The sequence below is a fragment of the Perognathus longimembris genome, chromosome 12 (genome assembly GCF_023159225.1).
Source record: "Perognathus longimembris pacificus isolate PPM17 chromosome 12, ASM2315922v1, whole genome shotgun sequence".
NCBI classification, from domain to species: domain Eukaryota; kingdom Metazoa; phylum Chordata; class Mammalia; order Rodentia; family Heteromyidae; genus Perognathus; species Perognathus longimembris.
Genome location: NC_063172.1, coordinates 43689721 through 43716992, shown reverse-complemented (window position 1 = coordinate 43716992; position 27272 = coordinate 43689721). Strand labels below are relative to the sequence as shown.

Sequence of the window (27272 nt, the reverse complement as noted above, 5' to 3'; positions counted from 1 at the left end):
TGATCAGATCTTCTTAGCATCCTTTATCCAAACACTTAAGTGTTCTATAGAATTTTGCTAATTTTGAGATTGTAAAATTTAGTTAGGGCTACTGTTGTATGTTCTCTATAGGTCTTTCAGAAACTGGGATATATTCATTGGCACCATCTAATTTTCATTCATTCTCCTTTGCATTAGTTAGATGTATCCAAGATTTTTCTCTTTACCATAATCCTAAAAGAATATAGTCAAGAATCTTATATTACATTAATAGGGAACTTTTTCAAAATGGAGTAGAGAACTACTGTCAGAGTAGCATTACAAAGATTTGAATTTTTACTTTGAGTTTAATCTAGCTAACTACACCTGAATTTATTTGAAGAAACAGCACTGTGGGTTTGAGGTTTTCTGTGCATGCCTCAGGTTTGTCCATGACTGCCATATGATTATATGCCTGCTTTGCCTCAAAGTGCAATGACTACTCAGTGTCTGATTTATATGCTGTTGATTATCTGAGGATGGAGTACTTTCTGTTGAAGAAAAGGACTATGTTTTTAGTTTCCAGAGGACAAAATATTGGTTTTTGGATTTGGGCTAGTTTTCACTGGTAGAAATTTTACTTCTATGAAAATTAGTGTGTGTGTGTGTGTGTGTGTGTGTGTGTGTGTGTGTATGTATGTATGTATATATATATAGAGAGAGAGAGAGAATACGATTTGCTACTCTTTCCCGTGTCCTTAACTTTTTAGCAATAAAATCCCTGAAGCAGTTTTGTTAAATATATAGGGCAGATAAACTCTTTAGTTGGCATTTGGGGGAGGGGCGTTATTAATATGTACAGTCCTCAAAAATGAGAGCTACATTGGCTTTTGGCTGCACATATTCCCAGTATGGTAGAAATTCTGTTGTATTTTAAAATACATATGAACATTTGCACATGTACAAATTTCTTTTAGAAAATAAGCAGATATTTGGGGTGATGACAAAATTAAAGCTATGTTCTTAAAATTAATACCATATAATATGTGACTTGAAAAAATCACTAATAGAGCTATAATGTAAAGTTACAAAACAACTTAGTAATTATGTTACCAAATATCTTAGTGTCATTGTATCAATGAACCTGGCCTGTCAAAATTGCTAGCAGTTTAGTGTCTTTAGTTTGTCCCTCAGATCTCTTACAATCTTATTCTTATGCCATGGATAGCACTTCCACACCTGTACTTGCTTGCACTCACAAACTTGGCTTCATCAGTGATAAAGTACATTCTATCTGTTGGTGTCTCTAAATCAGTATAATTTGGTGGCAGAAAATAGATCTTATCTTACCCAAGGATGAGATATGTAAGGTAGGGCAACCAACCAGTCAGACCAATATTTTCAGGTACTCCTCAGTTTATACTTTATCCATACAATAAATGGCCTTGACTGGCAAAGACCCCCACCTGCACAGGATGTGGAGGTAATAGCACTATCTTATCCTAGGCACATGGTATTTTGCTTTTTTGGTCGGTCCTGGGGCTTGAACTCTGGGGCTGGACACTATCCCTGAGCTCTTTTGTTCAAAGCTAGTACTCTACCACTTTGACCCACAGCAGCACTTGCAGTGTTCTGGTAGTTACTTGGAGATAAGAGTCTCATAAATTTTCCTGCCTGGTCTGGTTTTGAACTGTGATCCTCAGATCTCAGCTTTGAGTAGCTAGAATTACAGGCATAACACATGGTGCCCAGCTTAAGGACTTAAATTTTTTTTGTCAAAGCCTTTGAGGTGTTACTGGATCTTAGCAAGCTAAAAACAAGAGAGATTTGGGGGGACCATTCTTCACACTTACCCTGGTTTTATTCCAGTAACAGAATGTTCAAACTATGCAGCTGACTAACCAGCACTGTGAATACTATACTGCAGTCTTATTTTTGTTAATAAGTAGCTACTGGCCTCTGAGAAATGGGTTCATAATTAAAGTTACCTTCCATTGGTTTCCTATACTTTGCCCCAAATGAATGCCAGAATAATCTGAAATATAACTCCAATAGCAGAAAAAGGAGATGTATATATTTACTATGACTTTTATTTATTTTTTGCTTGAACTCAGAGCCTGGGCACTGTCTCTGAGCTTCTTTTGCTCAAGGCTAGCACTCTACCACTTGAGCATAGCGCTAATCTAACCTAGGGCTTCATGTATGCTAGGCAAGGACTCTACCACTAAGCCACATTCCCAGCCCTCCTATGACTTTTAAGAGTACAGATTATTATTCTGACTTCCCATTATTTCATGTCTGGGGTATTGATTTATTTTTTTATGCTGGCCCTGGGGCTTGGACTCAGAGCCTGGGTGCTGTCCAAGCTTTTTTGCTCAAGGCTAGCACTCTACCACTTGAGAGCTACAGCTCCACTTCTGGCTTTTTTTGTTTGTTGTTTAACTGGAGATGAGAGTTTCGTGGATTTTTCCGCCCAGGGCTGAACTGGAATCCTCACATATCATCAGCATCCTGAAGTGCTAGGATTACAGACATCAGCTACCAATGCCTGGGTCTGTAATACAGTTTTTTTTAAAGATAGTATGGCTCACATAGTAGTGTACCTAGCAAGCCAAAAGCTCTGAGTTCAAATGCCCACTACTGCCAAATAAAATAAGACAAACTTTTAAAAAAGAAAAGAATGTATCTTATAAAATCGTTATGATTAGGAAATACTACTACATAGGGCTGGCAGGCTGACAAGAATCAACTATGTTCAGCCCTGTGGTTTAGAGCATGAAAGCAATCATAGGCAATGTATAAACATGTCTACATATAGGTGTTGCCATACTAGGTGTTTTTAATGAAAGTAGTCCCAGTATTTGGAACAGAACAGTGGTTTATAGTTTAGTTACAGGCTGAAATCATTTATAAGCATTACAATACCATAATCCTTGTGTGATCACTTTATTAGGGAATTCTAGTTTAATTGGTATTTTATGTGGTCTGGATGTGTTTGTTTTTTTTTTAATTCTGCAAGTGATTCTACTATGAATCAGGGTTTGAGATTAACTAACAATGAAGAGCCTAAACTGAATCACACAATGGATTTCAGAATCAACTCTACTACTTAGCCACTGTGTGACCTTTTGTAAAATTAAATGAGACTCATCAATTTCCTTACCTTTATTGTTTTTGTTATTGTATTTTGTACAGAAGAGTTAGTCCAGTAATGAGTACATTTTCTTTGGTATAGTGTCATCCCTTCCCTGTCTCCCAGTTTTTCTTCCCTCCCTTCCCTCCCCAAGTTGTATAGTTCATTTTTAACATAATTTCTAGTGACTACCGCAGCTGCATTTGTTCACCCTTTGTTCCTCCATTTCCCTACCCTCCCAAAGACAAAAAAAAAAATGTGGTGATTAGTCCATAGGATTATCAAGAAAACTAGGTGTCAAAGAAAGAGCTACCATAGTGTTGTAATCTCCCTTATTAAAGTTGGGAAAGACCATTGAGGCTAGATAGGTGGTCTTTTTCCTTTCTTTCTTTGTCAGTTGTGGGCCTTGGATCCTAGGCCTGGATGCTGTCCCTTAGCTTTTCAGCTGGAGGCTAGTGCTCTATCACTTGAGACACAGTTTCACTTCTGGTTTTCTGGAGGTTTATTGGAGATGAGTCTCATGAGACTTTCCTGCTCTGCTCTGGCTGACTTTGAACTGTGATCCTCAGATCTCAGCATTCTGAGTAGCTAGGATTACAGGAGTGAGCCACTGATGCCTGGCTAGATAGACAGATGGTCTTACAGAGCTTTAGTTTGACCGTCTGGCTACTTACAAAGAAAGATATTCTCTGGAGCAGCCTGTTTGTGAATAGGATGACCATGATTTACAAAGTCTTTATATATTGAGCCAAAATTGATGTCTCCATAATATCCTAATTCTGCCACTTAAAACATTTAAAAATAATTTTAAAAAATTTTAAAGATTTTTTATAGGCATAACTTGAGTTACACAAGGCTTGGGAGGTAAGTTCATTGTGACATTTTGGCATGCATTTACAATGTGTTCCAATCAATCTCACCTCTTTCCTAGAACAATTTCTACAAGTCTCATTGTTTTGTTTCCTTATGAGAATATTTAAGATCTTTAAACACTTACACCCTCCCTCCTGCCACTGATTGCAATCCCTAAACAAATACTTAGAGAAGGTTGGACTTGAACTCTGGGCTTGGGTGCTGTCCATGGCTTTCTCAGTAAATGCTAGCACTCTTATCTCCTAAACCACAGCTCTACTTTCTGGTGGTTAAGTTGGCTTTTTGGAGATATCCTTAATATAAGCGACTTCCTGCCCAGGCTTGCTTCAAACTGAGATACTCAGATCTTAGCCTCCTGAGGAGCTATGATTATAGACTTGAGCCACTGGCATCAAGGTCCATGTCTTTTGAGATAAGTGATGCTATGTAGTCTCTGTCTCCTGTCTTTAAAAAAAAAGTCTGTTTTAGGAGTGAAAGCATGGTAGAGCTTCATCTGTAAGCAAGAAAAATTAGTCTCTTTTAACTGAACTCCTACATAATTGGTTATGCTTTAGTTACCATTTATTAAGAAAACATTGGGTTCGGAAAGTAAGTGAATTTTTAATGAATTGTCCTTTTGGATTTATGATACCTTCCTCAAGTATAACTTCCTTATCTACTTAGTAAACCATAGCTCTAATGAAAATGGAATTTTTTGAGTGCCCCATAAAGCTTCTAGTGATAGTATTATCTGTTACTTAACTCAATACTGAGATTCACTTAATCATTGCTGATATTACAGGAGTACTTGAAGTAAAACTTTTATTAGAAGAGTTCCTATTTTTTTTTGTTTTTGTTTTTTTCTTGGCCATCGGGGCTTGAACTTTGGGCCTAGGCCGCTGTCCCTGAGCTCTTCAGCCCAAGGCTAGCCCTCTACCACTTGAGCCACAGCTCCAGTTCTGACTTTTTCTGTCATTAATTGGAGATAAGAGTCTCATGGGCTTTCCTGACCAGGCTGGCTTTGAACCATAATCCTCAGATCTCAGCCTTCTGAGTAGCTAGGGTTATAGGCAAAAGCTACCTTCACCCTGCCTTGTTCTGTTTTTTAATTTATTAGCTTAATTGTACAAAGGAGTTGCATTGTGACATGTTCACAGGTATATATACGATATATCCAGATCAAACTCACACCCCCCCCTTACACTGTCCCTTACATTCCTCCCTTCTTAAACAACTTCAAGAATGTGCATTTGTGGAATGTGCATTTGTGGCTCAAAGTGGTAGAGTGCCAGCCTTGAGCAAGAGCTCAGGGGCACTAGGCCCCAGAGTTCAAGCCCCATAATGAACAACAACAAAAACTTCCAAAAGGTTTCTCTAATAGAGGTTTATCATTGATACCAATTACTGTAAAGGTACAGTTTCTATCCGCTTTGACTGGTAAATCTAACAGTAGATTTTTGTAATTTGATACCAAGTACTGTAAAGGTGCAGTTTCTTTCAGTGTTAATGTAGCAGTAGATTTTATACACAGTGATTGATTTTCATCTTTGACAAAAGTTGATAGGAGTTCATGTAGTTTTATTTAACTTTTTAAAAACTTTTTTAACATTTTTGAAATGTGTAACTTTGCAGCACAAACACAGTATTTACATTTCAAGTTCTTTTTATAAAATATGTGTGCCATATTTGAAGAATACTGTTGAGCTCATGATCTAAAATACCTGTCAGAGTTAAGGGATTCATGGAATCCACTGCCTAATGACATAACAAAACATGGCTGAACAGAGGGTTTAATCATACATAAAAACGATGCTAATTCTCAGTGTTCTGCTGACGATGGCCCGTTTTGGTAGAGGCAAGCTAAACATAGGTTTTACATTTGTATACTGTTGTTTAAAAAAATACAGATACCAACCAAACAACACCAAAGAACAATATGTGAGGGAGGCACATGTGTTCTGCAAGTATTTTGGCCTTTTTCAGTTTGCTGACCTTCTGTCTATACAAAGCCAATCAGGGGAAAGGGAATAGCTTGTCTTGTAGTTTTTTTCTTAGTGCCATATAAACACTTAAGTCTATGGTAGTGATGCTACTTACTCAGCAAGTAAAATTTAGAATATCTAGCATTTCTCTCACCTAGATTTCTGCTGGAAAAAGTTTCATGGAATTATTTTCATTAGAAGTAAAGTTGAAAGGAATTATTCTCCTTAGAAGTAAAGTTGAAATGATATTTAAGCCTTACGTTTTCAATTTGTATAACTAATTTTTGGTTAAAAAAATCCCCAAATAATGCTTTGGATTAAGAAATTCTGAGTAGTACTTAGAAAGCATTTTGACAAAAGAATGTTCAAACTACATAGCTTCAGGGAATCCTAATGAGACATATATTTATAGTGAATTATTCTTTAGTTAGAATTATAGTAGCCAGCATTTTCCTCACATTTATTGGGTAATAATTGATAATTTGGGGCACCATATATAGAATGCTTTTTAAGTGATCATAGTTTAGGGGATTATATTTTATCCTACTTTGCCCTTGCTGTATAATTAAGATATAAGGTGTTTAAAATATTTTCAGCAACCATGAAATTGGAAATTTTAGTTTTGATAAAAAGAGAATTGGGCTTTAGGCCTCAAGTATAAAGGAGTTTTAAAAAAATCTAGCTGAGAATTCCTGAATCAGGGGTTGGGGATTTAGCTCAGTGGAAGAGCACTGCCTAGCAAGTGTAAGGCCCTGAGTTTGGTTCTCAGCTCTGTGGGGAAAAAAGGCTGTGAATCATAGAAAGTTCTAAAAGCTGTTATTTAACAACAAGACTAGTTGCTTTATGTTTCTTAAAATTTCCTTTAAATATGGATATTCATATTTTACTATATAGTTATGGTAATGATGATGGTGACAGTGGCAGTAGAGTCTGTCTTGTAGAACAGTTTATTTTTGAACTTTCATTCCTAATGCAGGCTCCCTAGTATTGGAATAACAAGTTGGATTATACTACTAGGTCCAGTTTTAATGTTTCATTTATAGCGTGTGAGCCTAGACCACACTGGGTTGGTAGTGTTATTGCTTTTTAAAAATATGAAAGTTATACATTCTCTGTTTTACCCCAAAAGTTTTTTGTTTTTTAATTCTGAGCCAAGTGCTGGGGACTCACACTTGAATCTTAGCTACTCAGGAAATTTATATCCAATGGATCATGACAGGTAGAAAAGTCAGAGAGAGCGCAGCACGCACAAGAGAGTGCTACCCCAAAAGTTTTATACAACCAATTTATATAAAACTGGATTTTGTTTTCTTTCTCTTAATTCTACATGTTGAGATAAACTTTTCATAAATCTTTTTGGCATGGAATATGTTATAAAAATTAGAAAGTAGTCACAATATTGATTTCTTTTTCATTAGAAACTTGGGAGTTCTATACTTAAAGGGGGGGGGGGGGTCCTGGAGCTTGAGCTCAGGGCCTAGGCACTATTCTGTTTTCTTTCTTTCGTTTTTCTTCTCAAGACTATTGCTCTACCACAGCTTCACTTCTGGCTTTTGGTGGTTAATTGGAGATAAGAGTCTCACAGCCCTTACTTTTTTCTTTCTTTTTTGCAGGGAATGATTGAATATGTAAATATTTTTATCGCTGTCAAATAGACAAAAGTACAGATTTAGACCTCAGATCCTGAATATGGTGCCCTTCTGTGTTTGAACATTTTTTTCTGTAACATTTAAAAATGTTCTTATTGTTATAAAAGGTGATATACAGATGGGTTACGGTATACGTCAGTTAAAGAGTACATTTATATTTGTGGACAATGTCACCCCTTGCTGTCTCCCAGTCCCCCCCCCACAAGTTGTACAATTCATTTTCAACATAATGTTTAACAAGTACCATTACTGCATTTTGTTCATCCTTTTTCCCTCCATTTCTGTGCTTTCCTTTATACTTCCAAAGGCATACAAATGAACAGATAACAAAAAGAACAAACCCTCATTTCCTTTTTCTGGAGTTCATTTCCAGAAATTATTTTGTGTGATTAGATGCACATAGACATTGTGCTTTTCTGCTCCTCCTTTGATCTCACTGTATGTGGATACCTAATTTATGTCCTGGTGTATTTTAGATCTAGCTTCCATGTATGAGACAAACACAGACTTTTATGCCTAGGCTTACTTCATACCAGTTTTACATTTCAGCCTACTTGCAGGCATATGCCATCCACGACGCCCAGCCAACAAGTGTTTTTTTAAGTAGATAATTTATTTATGTTGCATGTAAAACAAAAATATTTGGAGATAATTGTTTATGAATTTGAGTGGGGAATGTACTGGGGTGGCTACTAAAGACTTTCTATTGTAAAGGAACTCTGGAGCTCCAGTCTTAAGTCATCAGAATGTTTCTAGAATGATATAGGAACTGACAAAAAGCAGTGTGTGGTATGTATGTATGTATGTATGTATGTATGTATGTATGTAAAAAATACATTTGCAATCGAGCAAAATTAAAAATTAAGATGCCTATTTATTAGACTAAGACTTGTTTCATTTATCTTGAAACTGCAGAGAGGATAACCTGTTGCTGACCATTATTTTTCTATGCTGAGGTAATAAATTATGAAGAATGTATTTAAATGAAAATGAAAGTTGAATAAATCTTAGTGAATGTTTAAGGACTTTTTGTACAGTGGAGTTAACACTATTTTCATTTCTGCTATGTTCTTATCTAAATCTTCTCCAGAGTATTTTTGTTCTAAGAAAACCCTGGTTAGATTGGGTCATTCTTAGAATATTGGGTACTGAGAATAAGAAGCATACATACTGAGAATAAGAAGCTCTCTACCTAAGGTAGAGCTCTGGGATTTCTTCCCACATCTAGAAGGGTCGCCAGTCTAATGTCAAGGGATGCCTTACTGTGACCATAGACACCAAGATTGACTAGACTTTAATAGTTTTATATAAAAATGTACTCAGTATTTTTGTTTTGTAATATCATTCTCATTGTACCTTTAGAATGTATCAACATAAGGGAATGTATAGTATAGAGTGAAGGTTAAAAATTTATATTGAATATCACTAACAAGATAAATGGGAGTATATTTCCACACTTACTTTCAGGATTTTGTATTATCTAGGTTTTTGATTGCCTGAGACTTGGTGCTTTTTTATTAAAAAAGAAGGCTCAGCTATTAGTTTACTGACCTCCATTTAGCCTTAGAATCTTCATGAATAAAACTGAGGATATAAATAATTTTTAAAGGGTGATAGTACTGAAATTTGAACTTTTCTGCTTTTGTTCCTTTCAATCTCCAGCCTGTGACCAAATAGCTGAAATGAGAGGTTTGAAGTACAATGTGTAGTCCTATGTAGTGAAACTTAAGTGGGATAGGTGAAAGAACTAACTACTGGATATAAAAATTGATTTTTGTCAGGTAGTCACCTTTTAGCTAGGTTGTTTATTTCAACATTACATGTCCATGTGTACCTGGTCCCAGTCAGAGAAAAAGGTGTCATTTTGTGAACTATTCTATACTACTATCAAGTTTCATAGTTCTATCCAGTTCTATTTCTACTCTGTTTCTCTCCTATTTCTGTTCTCCTGTTTATTGTGTTTTATTCTGTTCTTCTACTTAAAGAGTCTTGATAGTCTTGATAGTGGACCTCAAACTGGAGATTTTTTTTTTGCTAAGTTAAACAACCTGAAAGGTTGTTTGCTTATTTATTTTTAATCCTATGAAACCAAATTCAGTTCTGGAGCAAATGAATCATTGGTTATTTGGCTTCTATTCCATTCTTATCAGTTTAACAATTAATTGCTTGATTAATACTTTGGCTGGTTTCCAATAAAGCTACAGTGGTAGTCAGATAAATTGATTACCAAGTCCAGAACACTGTTGTGTATAAGCTTATTGTCAACCTGGAATAGCTCACCTATTTTGAGATTTGGATTTTTTTTTTTTTTTTTTTTTTTTTGCCAGTCGTGGGCCTTGGACTCAGGGCCTGAGCACTGTCCCTGGCTTCTTCCTGCTCAAGGCTAGCACTCTGCCACTTGAACCACAGCGCCGCTTCTGGCCGTTTTCTGTATATGTGGTGCTGGGGAATCGAACCTAGGGCCTCGTGTATCCGAGGCAGGCACTCTTGCCGCTAGGCTATATCCCCAGCCCCGAGATTTGGATTTTTTGTTTGTTTGTTTGGGTAGTCCTGGAATTTAAAGTTAGGGCTTCTTGCTTGATCTAACATTTTCAAAGTCTTTTTATTTGGCATACATGGTAATAAACTGAAAAACAGATTGCAGTATTCCTACTGGCAAAGAACCTGGACGGGAGTCAATTTGTCATTCTGCATTCCACATAAAGTATTTTCTGCCCACTTAGATGGTTACCTCATACTGTATTGTACAGAGAAAATAGGAGCCAACAATACAACCTAGCTATATACATATAGTTATCACTGCTGTCTCTAGAAGTGTCCAAACCTGTGCTTCTAGATCTCAGATTACTTAGGAGTCTTACAAAATTAACTGTTTCTCCAATACCTTTTTTAATCTTTCCCTTTCTCACTGTCTCCTTTCTTGTCAGCATTTAATGTTTACCTCCTAAGAAAGCCAATTCTTGTTTGTTTCATTTTATTGAGGTGCATGCTCTTTTGGCAGTTCTGGGTATTAAACTCAGAGTGTGCTTGCCAGGGAGTATTGTTCTACCACTCTATGTACCCAGTGAAAGTCTGACTATATAGTCCAAACCTGGACTGAATTCATGACTTTTTTCACTCCCTGGTGCTGAGATTATAGGTTTGTGCCACCATTCCCAACTAGAAAAAGTTTGTACTTGCTCTCATGCTTCCCTTTTGTAGTCAGATTTTGTCGTATGTGTGCATGCACGCGTGCCTGCCTGCCTGCCTACCTGTCTTTGTTGGGCCTGGAGCTTGAATTCATGGCCCAGCAACTGGCTTTGAGTTTTTGTACTCAAGGCTAATACTTTTATCACTTGAGCCGCACCTCCACTTCCTAATGGGTCATCTTCTAATCACAACACTGGGCACTCTTGTTTCCACTTTGTCCAACTGACCTACCCAGTATCACTCACTTAATAGGTCAGAGACTTTGTAGAAGAAGCTTATTGGATAAAATTAAAATAATGTACATTTTCAGTCCTCATCTGGAATTCTAGGTATCACTGACAAGGTTCATATACTACTTTCCCTTAAAAGCTTATTTTTTTCTCCTCTGAAAAAGCCTTTTTGTATCATTTATATTATTAAGTGCTAGGATATTTTGTATACTTCTCCCCCTGCCCTCTGCCCAAATGGTCTTATTTGTTTACTGCCATTTGTATTCTGACAGCTCAAACTTACTTTTCTTTCCAGCTAAAGCACCAAATCTCTACCTTTGTTGCTAAATTTCTGTACTTGAAACTAAGTGAAAAAAATAATCGAATCAAATGACATTTCATTTGACCATTAACTTTTCCTCTCATTTTTATACTAAAATAGTTGTCAATCTTTGGTTGACATCAGAATCACTTAGAGGGCTTGTGATAATACAAAGTGCAGGGTCTCACATCTAAAGTATCTAGTGTAGTAAATCCAAGGTAGCATCTGAGAATTGACATTTCTAGCACATTCTTTTCTAATACTGGTATTAGTGACTTTGAGAACCAGTGCATCAAAGAAGTGAAATGATCTGTTTCACATTCAGGAAGTGACAGTAGATATTTGATGCTGGGCTGAAACAAACTCCTCCCCCACCCCTTTTGGTGCCTATTCTGGGGCTTGAACTCAGGGCGTGAACATGTCCCTTAACTGTTTCACTCAAGGCTGGCTGTCATCTGTCACTTGAGCCACATCTCCCCTTTTGGCCTTTTGATGGTCAGTTTAAGGGTAAGAGTCTGTGCCCAGGCTACTTCAAACCAAGATCCTAAAACCTTAGCTAGGATTACAGGTGTGAGCCACCATCTGTGGCCTTTTTATCTATCTTTATTTATTTTTACTTCACTTGGTATCTCCTTTTCTAGTCCACTTTCTGGATAAACTTTCTTTATTATTACCTTAAACACTCTCCTAAACGCTCTCACTCTGCCACCAGGCTGTATTAGCATCAGATTCTTTCACTCTTTCCCTTTGCCACTGCTACCAACGAAGTTACAACCCCCCCCCCCCCAGACCTCACTTGAGTTACTAAAATCACTTGTAAAGGTAAAAATTGAAATTCCATTTTAAATCACTGTACCCTTTTGAAAATAAAGGTTAAAAATCCTTCCTATGGCTTTAATGAACTCACTTCATTACCAAGAATTAGTATGACATACTATGCATACTTGGCCATAAGTTTACTCTTTGACAATCAACCCTAGTTTAGCTTCTCAAAATTATAGTACTAAATTTGGTAAGTTACTCTGGGTTTTATAACCATACACTATAGAACCATGGTTTTATAACATTTTATTATGTGAATATATCATGATTTCTTTGCTCCACTATAAATACTTCTGTAAGGAAACGAGGTTGTTGTTGTTGTTTACCACTTGTGGGGCTTGAACTCAAGGCCTGAGCACTGTCCCTGGCTTCTTTTTGCTTAAGGCTAGCACTCTACCACTTGAGCCACAATGCCACTTCCAGCCTTTTCTGTTTATGTGGTGCTAAGGAATTGAACCCAGGGCTTCATGCATACAAGGCAAGCACTCTATCACTAAGCCATTTTCCCAGCCCACAGAGACTTTTTGTTTTGTTTTGCCAGTCCTGGTCCTTGGACTCAGGGCCTGAGCACTGTCCCTGGCTTCTTTTTGCTCAAGGCTAGCACTCTGCTATTGAGCCACAGCGCCACTTCTGGGCGTTTTCTGTATATGTGGTGCTGGGGAATGTTTTCAAGGCAAGCAAAGCACTCTTGCCATATCCGCCACGGTGAGTTTTTTATGTGTGGTGGTTCTGGGCCTCAGTATTGTCCCTGAGTTTTTTGCTCAAGGCTAGTGCTCTGTCACTTGAGCCATAGCTCCACTCCTGGCTGTTTGGTGGTTAATTGCTTAGAGTCTTACAGACTTTACTGCATGGGCTGGCTTTATTTGAACAAGGATCCTCAGAGCTCAAGTCCTAGGAGGGTATTTTGTTGTGGTGATGGTTGTTTAACCTTGCGTTTGGGGGGTCCAGAGCAAGCAAGGATGGTAACACCAAAGATGATCAGTAAGTCTTTAAAACTTGTTTATTATTATAAAGGTGCTATCCAGAGGGGTTACATTTGCCTAACTCAGATAAAGTGTACGTTTATTTATGAATGTCACCTCTTCCTGTATTCTCTTGCATTCCCTTCCACAAGTTGTATACTTTATTTTCAAAACAGTGTCTAGTGTGTATCACTGCTGTATTTGTTAATCCTCCATTTCTGTGAATGTCTTGAAATGAGAGGTTGGTTGAGAGATTATTCACCAGGAATTTTGTTCATTGACAGCATAAGGAACTCAAATATTGCCACTTAAGCCATTTGCCTAATTTTACAAACACACAACACACACACACACACACATACACACACACACACACACACACCTTCAGACACAAGGCATTTGAAAGTAGAGGGTGCTTTGGTTACAGTTAGATGTAAAAGGAATGTGAATATTAAACTAAAAGGTTCGGTGTTTATCCTAAAAGTCTTGATAAATCACTGATAATTTTCTTTGTATTTTAGGAAGATTCCTTTGGGAAACAAATACGTTTTGGAAATGAGGAAATTAGAAACTGATTTTTTTAGTTAACTTATCAAGGACAGTAATCATGAGTACTTGACTGCAGCAATGGAATTGAATATTGTTTGCAGGAAATTTAGATTTATCTCACTAGTTGGCTGTATGTTAAGATCAGCTCACTCTTGTAATCCTAGCTTATTACTCAGGAGGCTAAGATCCGAGGATGGAGATTTGAAGCCAGCTCAGGCTGAAAAGTACCTGTCAAACTCTTATCTCTGATTAGTTACCAGAAAACAGGAAGTGGCACTGTGCCACTTCTACTGTGGTAGAGTAAGTGCTATCCTTGAGCAAAAGTGTTGAGCACCCAGGCCCTGAATTCAAGCTCCACAACCAAGGGGCAAGGGTTTGGGGAGTGGGGAAGGAATTAGTTCTAGCCTAAAAAGAAGAAAAGATTAGCTCTTAAAATTCTAAATTCTTCCCCTCCTTTATGGGAGGATATATATTTTAGATACCAGGAAGACAAAGGTGAGTAAAATGGGTACCAGGCCAGGCCTTGCTCTCCTGGAGTATAATTTTTGTTTTGTACTGATTTACACATGCTTCTTTGCATTACAATGTTTGGCATATAATAGATACTCAGCACTTGTAGATAGAAATTTTTGTACAGATTAAATAATTAAGAAAAAGTAGTGCTTTTATAATGGCTAAGATGTAGCTTATAAAAGAACTTTTATTTCCTTTTCAGATTTGGATGGTGCTTTACTCTCAGGGCCAGATGGTGATAGAAATATGAATGCAAATTTATTGGCTGAAACCTGCTCTGGTCAAGATGGAGGTGATACTGGTAGGTACAGTAAGATTTTTAGCAAAAAATTTAAGAGGATTTGAAGGTTGGGAAGTGTTTTCATACTATTTATTAGAAACTAGTATATAGTTTGTTTCTTCTTTATGTAAATAGTCCCAATCTGTAGTTGCTGTACTTACAATGACTTTGGAAGCTTAGTAAATAGAAATTGGTATTTCTTTTAAAAATTGATATTTCTGGTTTGTTTGAAAAACTCACTTGTTTTGAATGTTTAAAAACATAAATATCTAAAGTAGTTAATAGAGCTTATGGTTTTCTGCTAGCTTTTGGATAGAATGGAAAGGATTATTATCAGAGGGTTAACTAGTGTATTTTAATTGATATGATATCATATTGGCACCATACCATAGTGGTATGATTGTTGATGGCGGTAGAATATTGATTATTTTTAAGTATCGTAGCAGCTGTAAATTGGGACTGCATATAACTCAGATTATACTTTGAAGTAGCTAGGTACTGCTGGCTTATGCCTGTAACTTCTCAGGAGGCTGAGATGTGAGCATCCAGATTTGAAACCACCAGCATAGGCAGATAAATCCAAGACACTCTTGGCACAGGTTAACTAGCAAAAAGCCTGAAGTGGAGGTGTAGTTTGGAGGTATGGCTCAAGGAATAGACCCCAGCCTGAGCAGAAAAGGCAAGAGTATGAGGTCCTGAGGTCTTGAGTTGAAGAAGTGTGTGAGGGGACTGGGACTTTGGTTTACTTTAAAATGTTAAACTAACAAGAGTGATGGAATTGGAAAAATAACTTTTAATTTTAATTTCATTTTTTTGCAGTATTGGGGTTTGGATCCAGTATTGTACTTGGTAGGCAAGCTATCCTATTTAAGCTATACCCTAGTCCAGGAAAAGAACTGTTTTGTAGTTCCCCCATAGGAAGCAATTAAAAATCATCAGTGCGGGGCCTGGGAATATGGCCTAGTGGCAAGAATGCGTGCCTTGTATACATTAAGCCCTGGGTTCGATTCCCCAGTGCCACATATATAGAAAAGGGCCAGAAGAGGCACTGTGGCTCAAGTGGCAGAGTGCTAGCCTTGAGCAAAAAGAAGCCAGGGACAGTGCTCAGGCCCTGAGTCCAAGCCCAGAACTGGCAAAAAAAAAAAAAAATCATCAGTGGATGTTAAGCTGTTAGTAACATGCTTGCCCATTATGATTGGGTGAAAGGTTATTGGAGACTAGCATAGTCACATGATCTCATTTCATAGAGTAATGTTCTTGTTCAATTTTTAACCCGAATCTAACTGAAGAAAAAAATAATCAAGCAAATCTGAGTAAATCCAGCACATAGCAGGTGCTCCAAATTGTAATGTCTAAAGAATAAGCAGAGGAACCTGTAGATTAAAAGAATGAAGCAAAATGGAATAGTAGATTAGATCCAGGGGGATTGTCTTTCTAGGATTAAAGGGGGTATTAGGAACAGTTGGGAATGTGGGCATGTAATATAAACAGCATTTCATTTTACATTTCTTGGTTGGGTTGTGGGTTTGTAAAGTACATCCTATATATATTTAGGCTTGAAGTAAAAGTGCAAGTTTTAAAAATTGTTCAAAAATGTATTATGTGTTACACACAAAGAGAACATGTAGCAAAATTAACAATGCTAAAGAAAGGCCAAGACTTAGATATTCAATTATTTAGCTTATGTAGCTTTTAAAAATACTTTTCATTGCCAATGCTGGAAAGAAGACTATTTGGACCACTGCTTTAAAAAATTAGTTCTCAAACACCCCCCAACACCCCCATTTTCCCTTTTCTGCTTTGTTTCCTTGGTACTAGAGATTCCAGCCCAGGGTTGTGCATATATTAGGCAAACTTTACCACTGAGCCACATCCTCCTAACCCTTGGTTTTTTCAAACATAGTCTTTAGCATAGTTATTAGCACATACTAGCCTCTAAATTCTAGATTACTTGCTTCCCAAGTACTGAGATTAAAGATATACACCTTCCATCCCCAGGTAGGGGCTTTTAATACTGTGTTCTAAATTAAGCCGCTGTTCTGAATAAACTGCCTGAAGTTGTTTTCCTTTTGCAGGTGAGATGTATTGAATTGTGAAGATTCCCCCCGCCCCAACCTAGTTCATAAAATTGCTTAGCAAGAGTATTTTATTGCAGTAACTTTCTTGGTTTAGAAGTCTGCTACAAGGAAAAAAGTCTTTTACAAGGATATATTTAATGGGGCTATGGAAAGTTATATATAAATTTTAAACTTGATAGACATAATTTCTGAAGAGCAAAGACATGTCCCTTAAGGGGATATTTTGATTCATTGATATATTTGCATCTGAGCCAGACTTTGTCATATGACTTACCTTGCAACTTCAAAAACATTGTTTTCCCCAGGTAATGCATAAGAAAGGATATTTTTTTCTTTCAAGACAGAAACTCAGAACTTGGTATCTGATGCTTTTGCCCATTGGTTGGCTCTACTACCTGAGCCACGCTTCCCAAGTTCAAGCCCCAGGAATGGTGCAAAAAAGAAAATAGTCTGTCAATGCCCAGAGAGAATTAATATATGCATATCTGTATAAGTGTAGAACCACATTATCTTTATTCAAATGCCTGGAGTTACCTCAGTAAATTATAAAAATTAGGAGAGACATAGACTTCAGTGTGTGTTATAAATCTTCTTTTACCACAGATACTATCTAAAAACCCTGAATTTCAAGTATTAAGTATTATTTTGAGAGTTTGGAGGTGTGACTCAGCTGGTAGTGGTGAAAGCCCTCTGGTACCAAGAGTTCCAGTCCCCATCTCAGACCAAAAGAAAAGAAAAGAAATAAAATCTTGGATTTTTGTTCTTAAATCAACCTTTTTGTGTTGAAAATAATATGTTACAATTTATTTATTTGGGTCAGTCCTGGGGCTTAATCACTGTCCCTGAGTTCTGACACTTTGAGCCACAGATCCACTTCCAGTTTTCTAATGGTTAATTGGAGATGAGTCTCAAGGACACTTTTCAGCCTGAGCTGGCTTTGAACTGTGACCCTCAGGCCTTGGACTCCTGAGTAGCTAGGATTACAGGCAGACATTACCACCAATGCCCGGCTACCATTTTTCCTTCCTTCCTTCCTTCCTTCCTTCCTTCCTTCCTTCCTTCCTTCCTTCCTTCCTTCCTTCCTTCCTTCCTTCCTTCCTTCCTTCCCCTTCCTTCCTTCCTTCCTTCCTTCCTTCCTTCCTTCCTTACTTACTTCCTTCCTTCCTTCCTCCCTCCCTCCCTCCCTCCCTCCCTCCCTCCCTCCCTTCCCTCCCTCCTTCCCTCCTTCCCTCCTTCCCTCCTTCCCTCCTTCCCTCCTTCCCTCCTTCCCTCCTTCCCTCCCCTCTCTTTTTTTGTTGGTGATGGGGCTTGAACTCTGGGCCTGGGTGTTGTCCCTGAGCTCATCTAAGACACAGTGCCACTTCATTTTTTATTTCTCATACTAGTGTTTTAAGTATTTTGAGCAAATAAAAAATAATAGGTACATGTTGGCTTTTTGTTGCTGCTGCTGCTGCTGCTGCTGGGGGTGGTGGTCCTGGGGTTTGAACTTCAGGGCCTGGGTGCTGTCCCTGACTTTTTTGCTCAAGGCCAGGTCTCCTTCTCAAGCTATAGCTCCACTTTCAGCTTTTTGGTGGTTAATTACAGGCATGAGTCACCTTCACTGGGCTACAAGTTGGCCCTTGCCAGTTTGTTCAACAAATAATTGGAGAGCATGTATACATACGTATATACGTGTACATATACGTATATATGTTTTAAACTAGAAATACAAAGGTGAGAAAGATAGGCACTCCTTGTTCTCCTTAAGCTTAATGTTCTACTGATTCAGGTAAAAAATGACTCACAAAGCCCTGGCTTTATTTAGAAATCTGAGTCTAAAAATTGATAGATTGTTCTCCACAGGCTACCATTCTCATCCTCATCTCTATCCCATACATGTGGAAATGTTATCTCACTTTAGAATTTAAAAAAAACTTCCTCCCTAACGATAACCCACTGTAGTTAAATTATATATAATTATGTGTCCAGAGGGTTTTTTTACATAAAAATAGTAAATGTATTCTAAAAATGAAACAATTTTATTAGTAGTAATGTGCAATTTTAAAAAATAGAGACCTCTTAAACTTCATTGTATATTGATACTTTCATCTAAGAGGACATCTTAAATTTGTCATAATTTTGAAGGGGGGGAATTGTTACTAAGTGTTTTGAAGGAGAACCCTGTTTACCATGGAGGAACAATGCAGAGAGGCCCCCATGAGGGTGATTAGAAGCAAGGGGCTCTATCAGGTAAGGCTTGTTAGGATACTTCTGAAAGTTTTGGCCTTTTATTGTGTTAGATGAGTAGCTTTTCTGCAGCCTTCTGAGAAGAGCTAGTGACTGGCCTGAATTAGTGTTTTCAAAGAATGCTGGTTGCACTGTGGAATACAGTCTCTGAAACATTAACAGCTAGAACCAGGAAAACAGTTGGCACCCAGAGGCTAGAAGTGCTGATTGATTGGATCAGGGTGACTAGATAGCTATAGAGGATTCTGGTTATATATTCCTATTATACAAGATTACTGGAAGGGGATTTGTGACTCAGGTGGTAGAGGGCCAGTCTTAAGGGGGAAAAAAAGGTTAGGGACAGTGCCCAGGCCCTGAATTCAGGCCCCACTACCACTACTCCCGAAATTAATGTACAAAGTCCAAGATGGAATTAAATTCAGAGGAAAGTAGTTCTTTTACCACTAAGCATTTTACAAAGAAAAAAGGTATACTTAGTTTACACTGCTAGAGACTCATGACTTACTATTTACATTATATTCAGTTCTCTATAAGTGCTTGTAGGCTATAAATGTATTTTATACTATATAAATAGCATAATTACTTTAAAAAATCACTGTTTTTCAATTATAATAGGTACTTCACATGATTTCAAGTATGGTTTGATGCCTGGTCCTTCAAATGATTTCAAGTATGGATTAATACCGGGTACTTTAAGTGATTTCAAGTATGGATTGCTACCAGGTGCTTCAAATGACTTCAAGTATGGGTTATTGCCAGAATCTTGGCCAAAACAAGAAACAGTGCAAAATGGCAAGTATTGATAATCCAAACACAGAATTCTAAAATTACATGATTCTATAAAAGTATATCGTGGCCCAATATTCAATTGCTGTTGACATAGTGAGGTTTTTGTTTAATAATGTACAATAAGTGTGTTTTAATATTCTTACAGGTGAGTCATCTCAAACCATGAACAAGTTAAAATGCCCTCATTGTAACTATGTAGCCAAATACAGACGAACACTAAAAAGGCACTTGCTCATTCATACGGGAGTAAGATCGTTTAGCTGTGACATTTGTGGAAAGCTGTTTACTCGAAGAGAACATGTAAAAAGACATTCCCTGGTAAGTAATGTTAAACTGGTCTGTCAGTGAAGTAGAAAGCATTTTTAAGTTATTTTCAAATTTAAGATTATGTTTGCTTTTAAACAAAGTGATTTATGAACAATGCAGAAAAACATTGGTATATATTCACTCATTATTATGTATGGTTTAATTTAGTTCAAGCGAATATTATTTCTATACTATCCTTATATTGAATTTTTCCCCCCTTCAACTAGGTGCATAAAAAGGATAAAAAATACAAATGTATGGTGTGTAAGAAGATCTTCATGTTAGCAGCCAGTGTTGGAATAAGACATGGATCTCGACGCTATGGTGTTTGTGTAGACTGTGCAGATAAATCACAACCGGGAGGGCAAGAAGGTGTAGATCAGGGACAGGATACAGAATTCCCTCGGGATGAAGAATATGAAGAAAATGAAGTAGGAGAAGCTGATGAAGAACTGGTTGATGATGGAGAAGATCAGAATGATCCATCTCGATGGGATGAATCAGGAGATGTTTGTATGTCTCTGGATGATTAACTGACCTATACTATACTCCTCAAGGATGCTGCATTTGGACATAATATGAATCGACAATTTGGATTGTTGAACTTTGAAGGCTTGCAAAATATGGTACACCCTGGATGGTAGTTATGTTGCTGTGAAACTGTAGGGTCAAAAAGCCTTATAGCAAAAAAAATTTTTTTTATATTTGCACAGGACTGTCAGCAAACAACCATGTGGTTGGCTTACATGGAGTCCCCACATATTCAGTCAAAGTAAAATATTTTTATTTATATGAGATACAATAACTATTTGGGTCCTATGAAAATATAGTGCTTGTTCTTTATAGAGCTTGCATTCATGATCCACTTTAACATGAATGAAGAAAATCCATTTGTGGAGTACAATTACAGTTGACCCAATTGCTCTGTCCATCAAACCACTCAGGCTAGTTTGTACTAGTAGAGTTTTGTTTCTATTTTATTTTTATTAATTTTATTTTTTTTAATACAGATTTTTCAGTGAGGGGCTTTTTCAACCCCATTGGTTCTATTTTCTTGTATTGTCCATTTTAATTTGCTTTATAACTTAAAAAAACAAGTCTCTTCTAGTCTTAGGTATTATTTCTCAATTTTGTGCTGATAGGCATGTTTATAAGAACTGGAGAGGTAATTTATTGGAATGAACTAACTGACGTCCCCCAGTCCCCTTTCCTTTTTGACATGAATTTTAGTACTTCACAAATGAAGAATGATGTGCGAAGTTACGTGGCGAAGCTGACAAATACCACTAAAATGATTATGATTTACAAGTAACTTTCTCCTGCTGCTCTAATTTGATAAATGGTTACTATATGATGTTTTCTGACATAGTTTTTGGTTTTGGGTATCTGTTACTTTGGCACTATTCTTGTTTGCCTCTTATTTTTGCCAGTGTACTATACCTCAGCCTTATTTGGAAGACAGAAATCTGATTGAAGAAAAGTCATAGAAACAATAAGTCTAATGATTTGTTTTATAATTTATCCTCCATGTCCAGTTTGGTTAGCTTGTTATGCAATATGAGTGAAATATCAGGTTTTTACCTCCTGTGCCCTTTTTATCATTAAAATTAACACAAAATGTGCATTCTCTTTTGTTTCATACTTACTGGGATATTTTGAGTGTTTTGAAATAATGGTTGATAATTTATTTTTCCAGTCCTTCCTAATGTCACCACACCTTGATTCAGTCTTTCTGGTCACCCATGATTGAATGATCCACAAAAATCTTTGAAGTAATAAAGTTCAGAGGCTTTAATTATTAACTAAATATAGTAGGATATAAAGGGTGATAAATTATGTTGAAATTGTTTAGATTTCATTAGCCTGGTGAGAAAAGAATTCACTGTGGTACTCTCCAACATTTCACTTACTAACATGAAAGACATTTATTGGGAGCATAATGCATATTATATGATTGACACATCATGTTTTCAGCTTTCTTTCAAATAAAAATTGAGTATATTTTCCTATTTTATATCAGGTAACTAAATTATGCTCATTGTGTAGGAAGAAATTGCAAAGATGCTTTGACAGATGCAATCTATTTGGTGCTCCATCTGATCAAAGTTGAAAGCTTATTTTTTTAGGAGACAAACTACCATTGTCTCTGATTTCAGTAGAGTAATAGTTTAATGCCAGACAATAATGTATCTTAGATGAATCAAACAAAAATTACAATTAAATGGTTAGATGCATCTTTTGTCATCTAAACTTAATTGTACTATCTATATAACTATAAACTTGGCAGATGCATAGTTATGGTTTGATTTTGGTTTAAGACTGAAGAGTACATCCTACTCTCAGTGTTTGAGACAAATGAGTAAAATGTAACTCTAGTGAGGTCCAAAGTAGATTTAGTTGGGCAAGTAATTATGAATGGAAAAGTATTTTAAATTTAAAATGTTCTGCTTTGTGAATATGTAAGTGTAGTATAAAGATTTCTTTCAGCCCATTTATCCCCTTCCTTTAAAATAAACCATAGTTTACAATTGGTAGATCTGTCTATATATAAATATATATTAAAGAGAAAAGATATATATCTTTTTAAAAAATCACCTAAATCTGCTTTATTAGACTATAGTTCACTTATTGCATAGAAACTGGACTTGGCTTTACATTCTTAATGTACTTTTTTTTTTTTTTTACTTCAAGATACGAACTTATTCTCTTGAATTGATGAGTTTTCTTTTATTAAATCACTTATGTATATCTGGTAAATTATGACCAAATTTTTGTTAGATTGCGTGCAGTAAATTGAAATATACACTTGGTACACTACGGGACTGTTGTGCTTTTGTTTTGGTTTTAGTTGGAAGCAAGGTTTGATGTCGATGGCTTATTTCTGTTAATTTAAAGTATTCTATAATTGTCCATTACCTTTAATGTTGTGTTGTGACAGATTTGGCTATATTTTTAGTCATCTGGAATATGATACTTTAAAAGTTTTGTTTTTAGGTAATCCAAAGGAAGAATGTTTATATACTCTTGAATATATTATCCTCAGCATATATAAAAATTTATGTGAAGTAAGCATTTTACCAGAAACAGAACTGACAGATTTTTCTACTTGCTGACTGCCTAACTTATTTTGTTTCATGATCTTGAAGGACTGCTTTTTCCCCCCTTCTCGATCTTTTTAAAAAATAGTTTTAGTACTAAGGTATACTACTGTACGTTTCTATTTTTTTAAATATATTCCTTTTCCAACATACAGTACAACAATTTCAGGAAGTCAATAGATATATCAGGAACTCAGTAGATTCTAAGACCTTAAGATTTGGTCTTCAGAGATAATGGAATGAATTCATAATTTTGTCTATGGAACGCTGGCAAAATGATATTACACGTTTGAAGTTTTCTTATAATTTATATTTTAAATGAAAAATATTTTAGAGCTTTAATTTTAATGAAGGGGAAGAATATAAACTTTCATATTTCATATAGCCCTCTCGAGGTCACATTATTTCCTAGAGATTCTCCAAGATAGTAGTCATATAATTAGTCCCCTTGTTGTTGGTTCTTGACCCTTATGTTTTTGTTACATTTACTAGGTAATTTGCTAAATTTTTGTGCCCTAGAAACCAAAAAAAAAAAAAAAAAAAGAGGAAGAGAAAACTGGACAGATAGAAATAGTTTTGAAATTTAGGGGGAAAACACTGGCTGGTGTTTAAATTGTCATCTAGGTAGAAAAGAGTGAGCTTGACACCGTACACAGTAGTAGGCACAGGCACACACTATAGTAGTTTAATAGAAAAAGAGAAAGGAAAAGACGTGGAAAGGAGAGAAAATAGGAAATGAAAGCATTTGGACGCGAAATACGATGGTGTAAATATAGTGATATAAAAGATGAAGATGATTGGCTGGCATGGTATATGGAGGAAAGTGTGGTGAAAATGCTTAAATTTTTTTTAAAATTGAGAACCCCAATTAGCTTAATTTTGAGAATTTTCTGAACATTGCATGAAAGGTTTAGATACATTTTTCTGAAGGATTCCAAAAGCTACCAATTTTTTTTTAATGCCCATACCTGCCATTGTGATATCATCATTATTTCACTTTTCCCTGTAAGATAGGTGCTACTGTCTCCATTTTATAGATAAGAAAAGGCTCAAAGATTCATAAACTTGCCTAATTTAACTGTAATAGGACTGGGGCGTAATCAGATGTGAAGCCGGTTGAGGAGGCTCTACTGCCTCCTGAAACAGCTTTTTGTAGAATAAACAGTTCTTGTCTATTGAGATTTATATTGTCCTCATAAAACTATGCTAGGAATTTTGTGAATGTCCTTTCTCTTCCCCAATAAACATTCATATCATTTTCCCTTGATAAAGCAGTTGTTTATCACTTTGACTTAAACAAGCCACAGGACCTCATTTTAGCAGATGCTATTTGTGGGGTGTGGCATTTTGATTTTTAAAGAGATTTTTAATCTGACACATTAGATATCTTTGTGTGCCGTTCAGTCACCCGGATCCTTAATCTTGACTTTGTGGTACCTAATATACGCACTTAGGACTAACAAACAGGTATTTGAGTCACTTTAGAATTTAAAATGGAAGGGTTTTCCCCCCACCCTGCTGTATCCCTTTCAAGTGGAATTGAATAACTCTAGATGTGTTAGGGATAAGCACACTCTGAAAGATGTCTTCTGATCCTGAATTTTATGACAATTGGGTACTTAATTTTGGAGAACACTCAGCTATTGAGAACAACATTTTGGGTTGAGGAAGGGGTAGTTGAGGCCATTATAAAATGGAAGAATCAGCGTTTTAAACACTGTAAACAACACTTTTCTGCCTGCTGTTTGTAAAAGCTCTCTGGGAAGATCTTTTACAAAGACCAATTTTTTTTAATGTAATTTACCTACCTAATAAGTGTCCTAAGACATGTATGTAAACTTCCAAACTGTTTTGTCAGTGTATTTAGAAAATACACAGGAATCTTTTATCAAAACTAAAAATATAAACGTGTGAGCACTAAACTGCTTCTGGCTTTGTGAATTTTATTGACTGGCATTTAATTCGTAATTTTTTGCAAGTGTACTAATTTAGACCTAATTGAAGTAGGGGAAACACCTTTGAAAACTTATGTATAATTCAAATATATTTGTACTTAAGAGTTACATGTTTGAATTGTAGAATTCTGAGGGAGTTTTATTTGTATGTTTTTATATGAAAGTCCAGAAAGAACTTAAACTACCTCCTAGTCCTCCTTGGAGGGCTGCTTTAATTAATATGTAGCAGTGATTTGTATTGACTATATTTCTTACTTTTAGGATGCTATCCAGGTTTTAGAAAACATCTTTTTAAAAATCCCCTGTAACTTAGACTTCTGTGATCTTGGGGTTGAAAAACTGGTAAAACCGTTCTTTCTCATTTAGTGTATATTGGACTAACAGATTACAAGTAAATGTACTGTTAGAAATTTCAAGTCTTTGAACCTCATTAATGTAAAGAGGACTTTTTTTTTAAAGGTTTTTGGTGGTATTTTTTAAGGTCATGGAACAAAGGAAATCAGAATGTCCAGATACTTTTTAATTTTACTAAAGAAATGAGAGGGTCACATAGCACATAGTGCCTACTATCTTTAAGCAGAGCTTTATGTGGCAGAAGAAACAAGATATAGTCTATGTGGGTCCAAACATTATTGAAGGTCCACTTGGCCCAAGATTAAAAAGTAGTTTTTACTTGACAGATAAATCGGGGCTGCTTTGCAAGAACAGGCCTACCACTGGAGATGTAGAAAAGTGAATAGATTTACCTGACAGTTTGGTTAAGACTGTATTGGCCAAACATATTTCAGAGTGGATCTTTTTTTTTTTTTTAGATGTAAAACTTGCTACTACATTGTTTTGCTTAAGTAAAATAATATATAAAATTTTGTGTTCTATGCGTAACAGTTTAATGGAGGGTGTTTTGATACTAAAACGCAGTTTAGAAAATTTAGAATTTAGAATTTAGAAGTCAAGCTTAGTCTTGTGGGAAGAATTGCACAGATCAAGGTTTGGAGCTGTATAACAAGTTCAGTTATTGGATTTATGAATGAATATGCAAGATTAAGTTTGTAATCTGATTTATGGCATAAGTGAAGCTGAATCTAAAGGAACTTTAAACGATCTAGAGGAAATCCTTTGGGTTAATTAACAAAAAAGAAAAAGGCTCCAGCCAGGCACTGATAGTTCACATCTATAATCTTAGCTTCTTAGGGTGCTGAGAACTGAGGATTGCAACTTGAAGCCATCCCAGGCTGTCTTCAATAAACTACTAAAAAAGCCAGAAGTAGAGCTCTTGCTCAAGTGGTAGAGCTCTATCTTGACTTGAATAAAAGAAGCTCAGGGACAGCACCCCAGGGCCTTGAGTTTAAGAAAAAAAAAAAGCTCCAAAACTGCTTGGTACCTTATCTGCTATGAATTCTGATGTTTTTTCACAACATGAATAATCTTATTTTTGCTTAATGAAGAATATGTTAGACCTTAGCAAAAGATACACAAAAGTTGCTTAATTTTATGATAAATGCCCTAGCTATTGGTAGGACAACAATATATGATATAGTTTCAAGACAGTTGTGATTACCAATGTTGAAAGAGGCTAATGAAAACTCCCCAGAGAATGACCTTGCAGTTGATTTTAGGATCTAAGACTGAAACTTGATTTTAGTATGTTCTCTGTGCCAAAGTCATTTAAGAAATAATTTGAGATAGGGGAAGACAAATTAGACTATACAGACTTTCTGCCTCAAAGATGCTTACTAGTGAGTAATGTCAGCAACTTTAAAGATTCTGCTTTATTAGTATCCATGGGTAGTATAGTTATCTCTGGAACTACCAAGCCAACTTCACTTAGAGGTGTTAACAAGCATGAAAATATCTGGGTCACATTGAACCTTAAGGACCTTTTCCCCAACTAAAAAAGACCGTATAGGTGACCATAATGCAGGATGTAATAGCCAAACACACCCTACAACAAATACTAGGGAAACTACAAGTAGCATTTCATGATTTGAATTTCCTAAGTCATCTATATAACTCAAAGTATTAGCTGTTTGCTAAGTAGCTGTTTTATAATAACTGACATACCTTCCACTAATTAAAAAACGTGTAACACTCAGTGCATATGTGAAAAACTAAGAAAGCCCCGTTTTAAGTTTTGATGTACAGTGCAGCAATGCATCAATAAAGGTATTTTTGAGCTTATATTTTACTTGCCATTATGATTTTTCAGTTTGTGAAGAGACATATTGGATGCTGCATTTTACCATATGAAAGACAATGTGTTCATTCACCTGAAAGATAAGTGAGTTTATTAGCACCTCTGCCAACCTACACCTATTCTTAGTCATTTACTTGGATTTTTCCTATCACCTAAACTGGGATTGTGACCTTTACATAGAAAGATGATTCCTTTTTACTTTTAAA

At 36.2% G+C, this 27272-nt stretch overlaps 1 protein-coding gene across 1 annotated transcript in view; it reads left to right on the top strand.

The window, feature by feature from the left end:
* Positions 1–21127, top strand: part of Zbtb10 (zinc finger and BTB domain containing 10) — a 35621-nt gene extending 14494 nt beyond the window's left edge. Inside the window, exons 3-6 of the mRNA XM_048358745.1 lie at positions 14343–14441; positions 19340–19516; positions 19659–19831; positions 20047–21127. Of these exons, the coding sequence (XP_048214702.1) occupies positions 14343–14441; positions 19340–19516; positions 19659–19831; positions 20047–20352 (755 nt within the window). The 3' untranslated portion in view covers positions 20353–21127. The remainder of the gene's footprint in view (positions 1–14342; positions 14442–19339; positions 19517–19658; positions 19832–20046) is intronic.
* The last annotated feature ends 6145 nt before the right edge of the window (positions 21128–27272 follow it).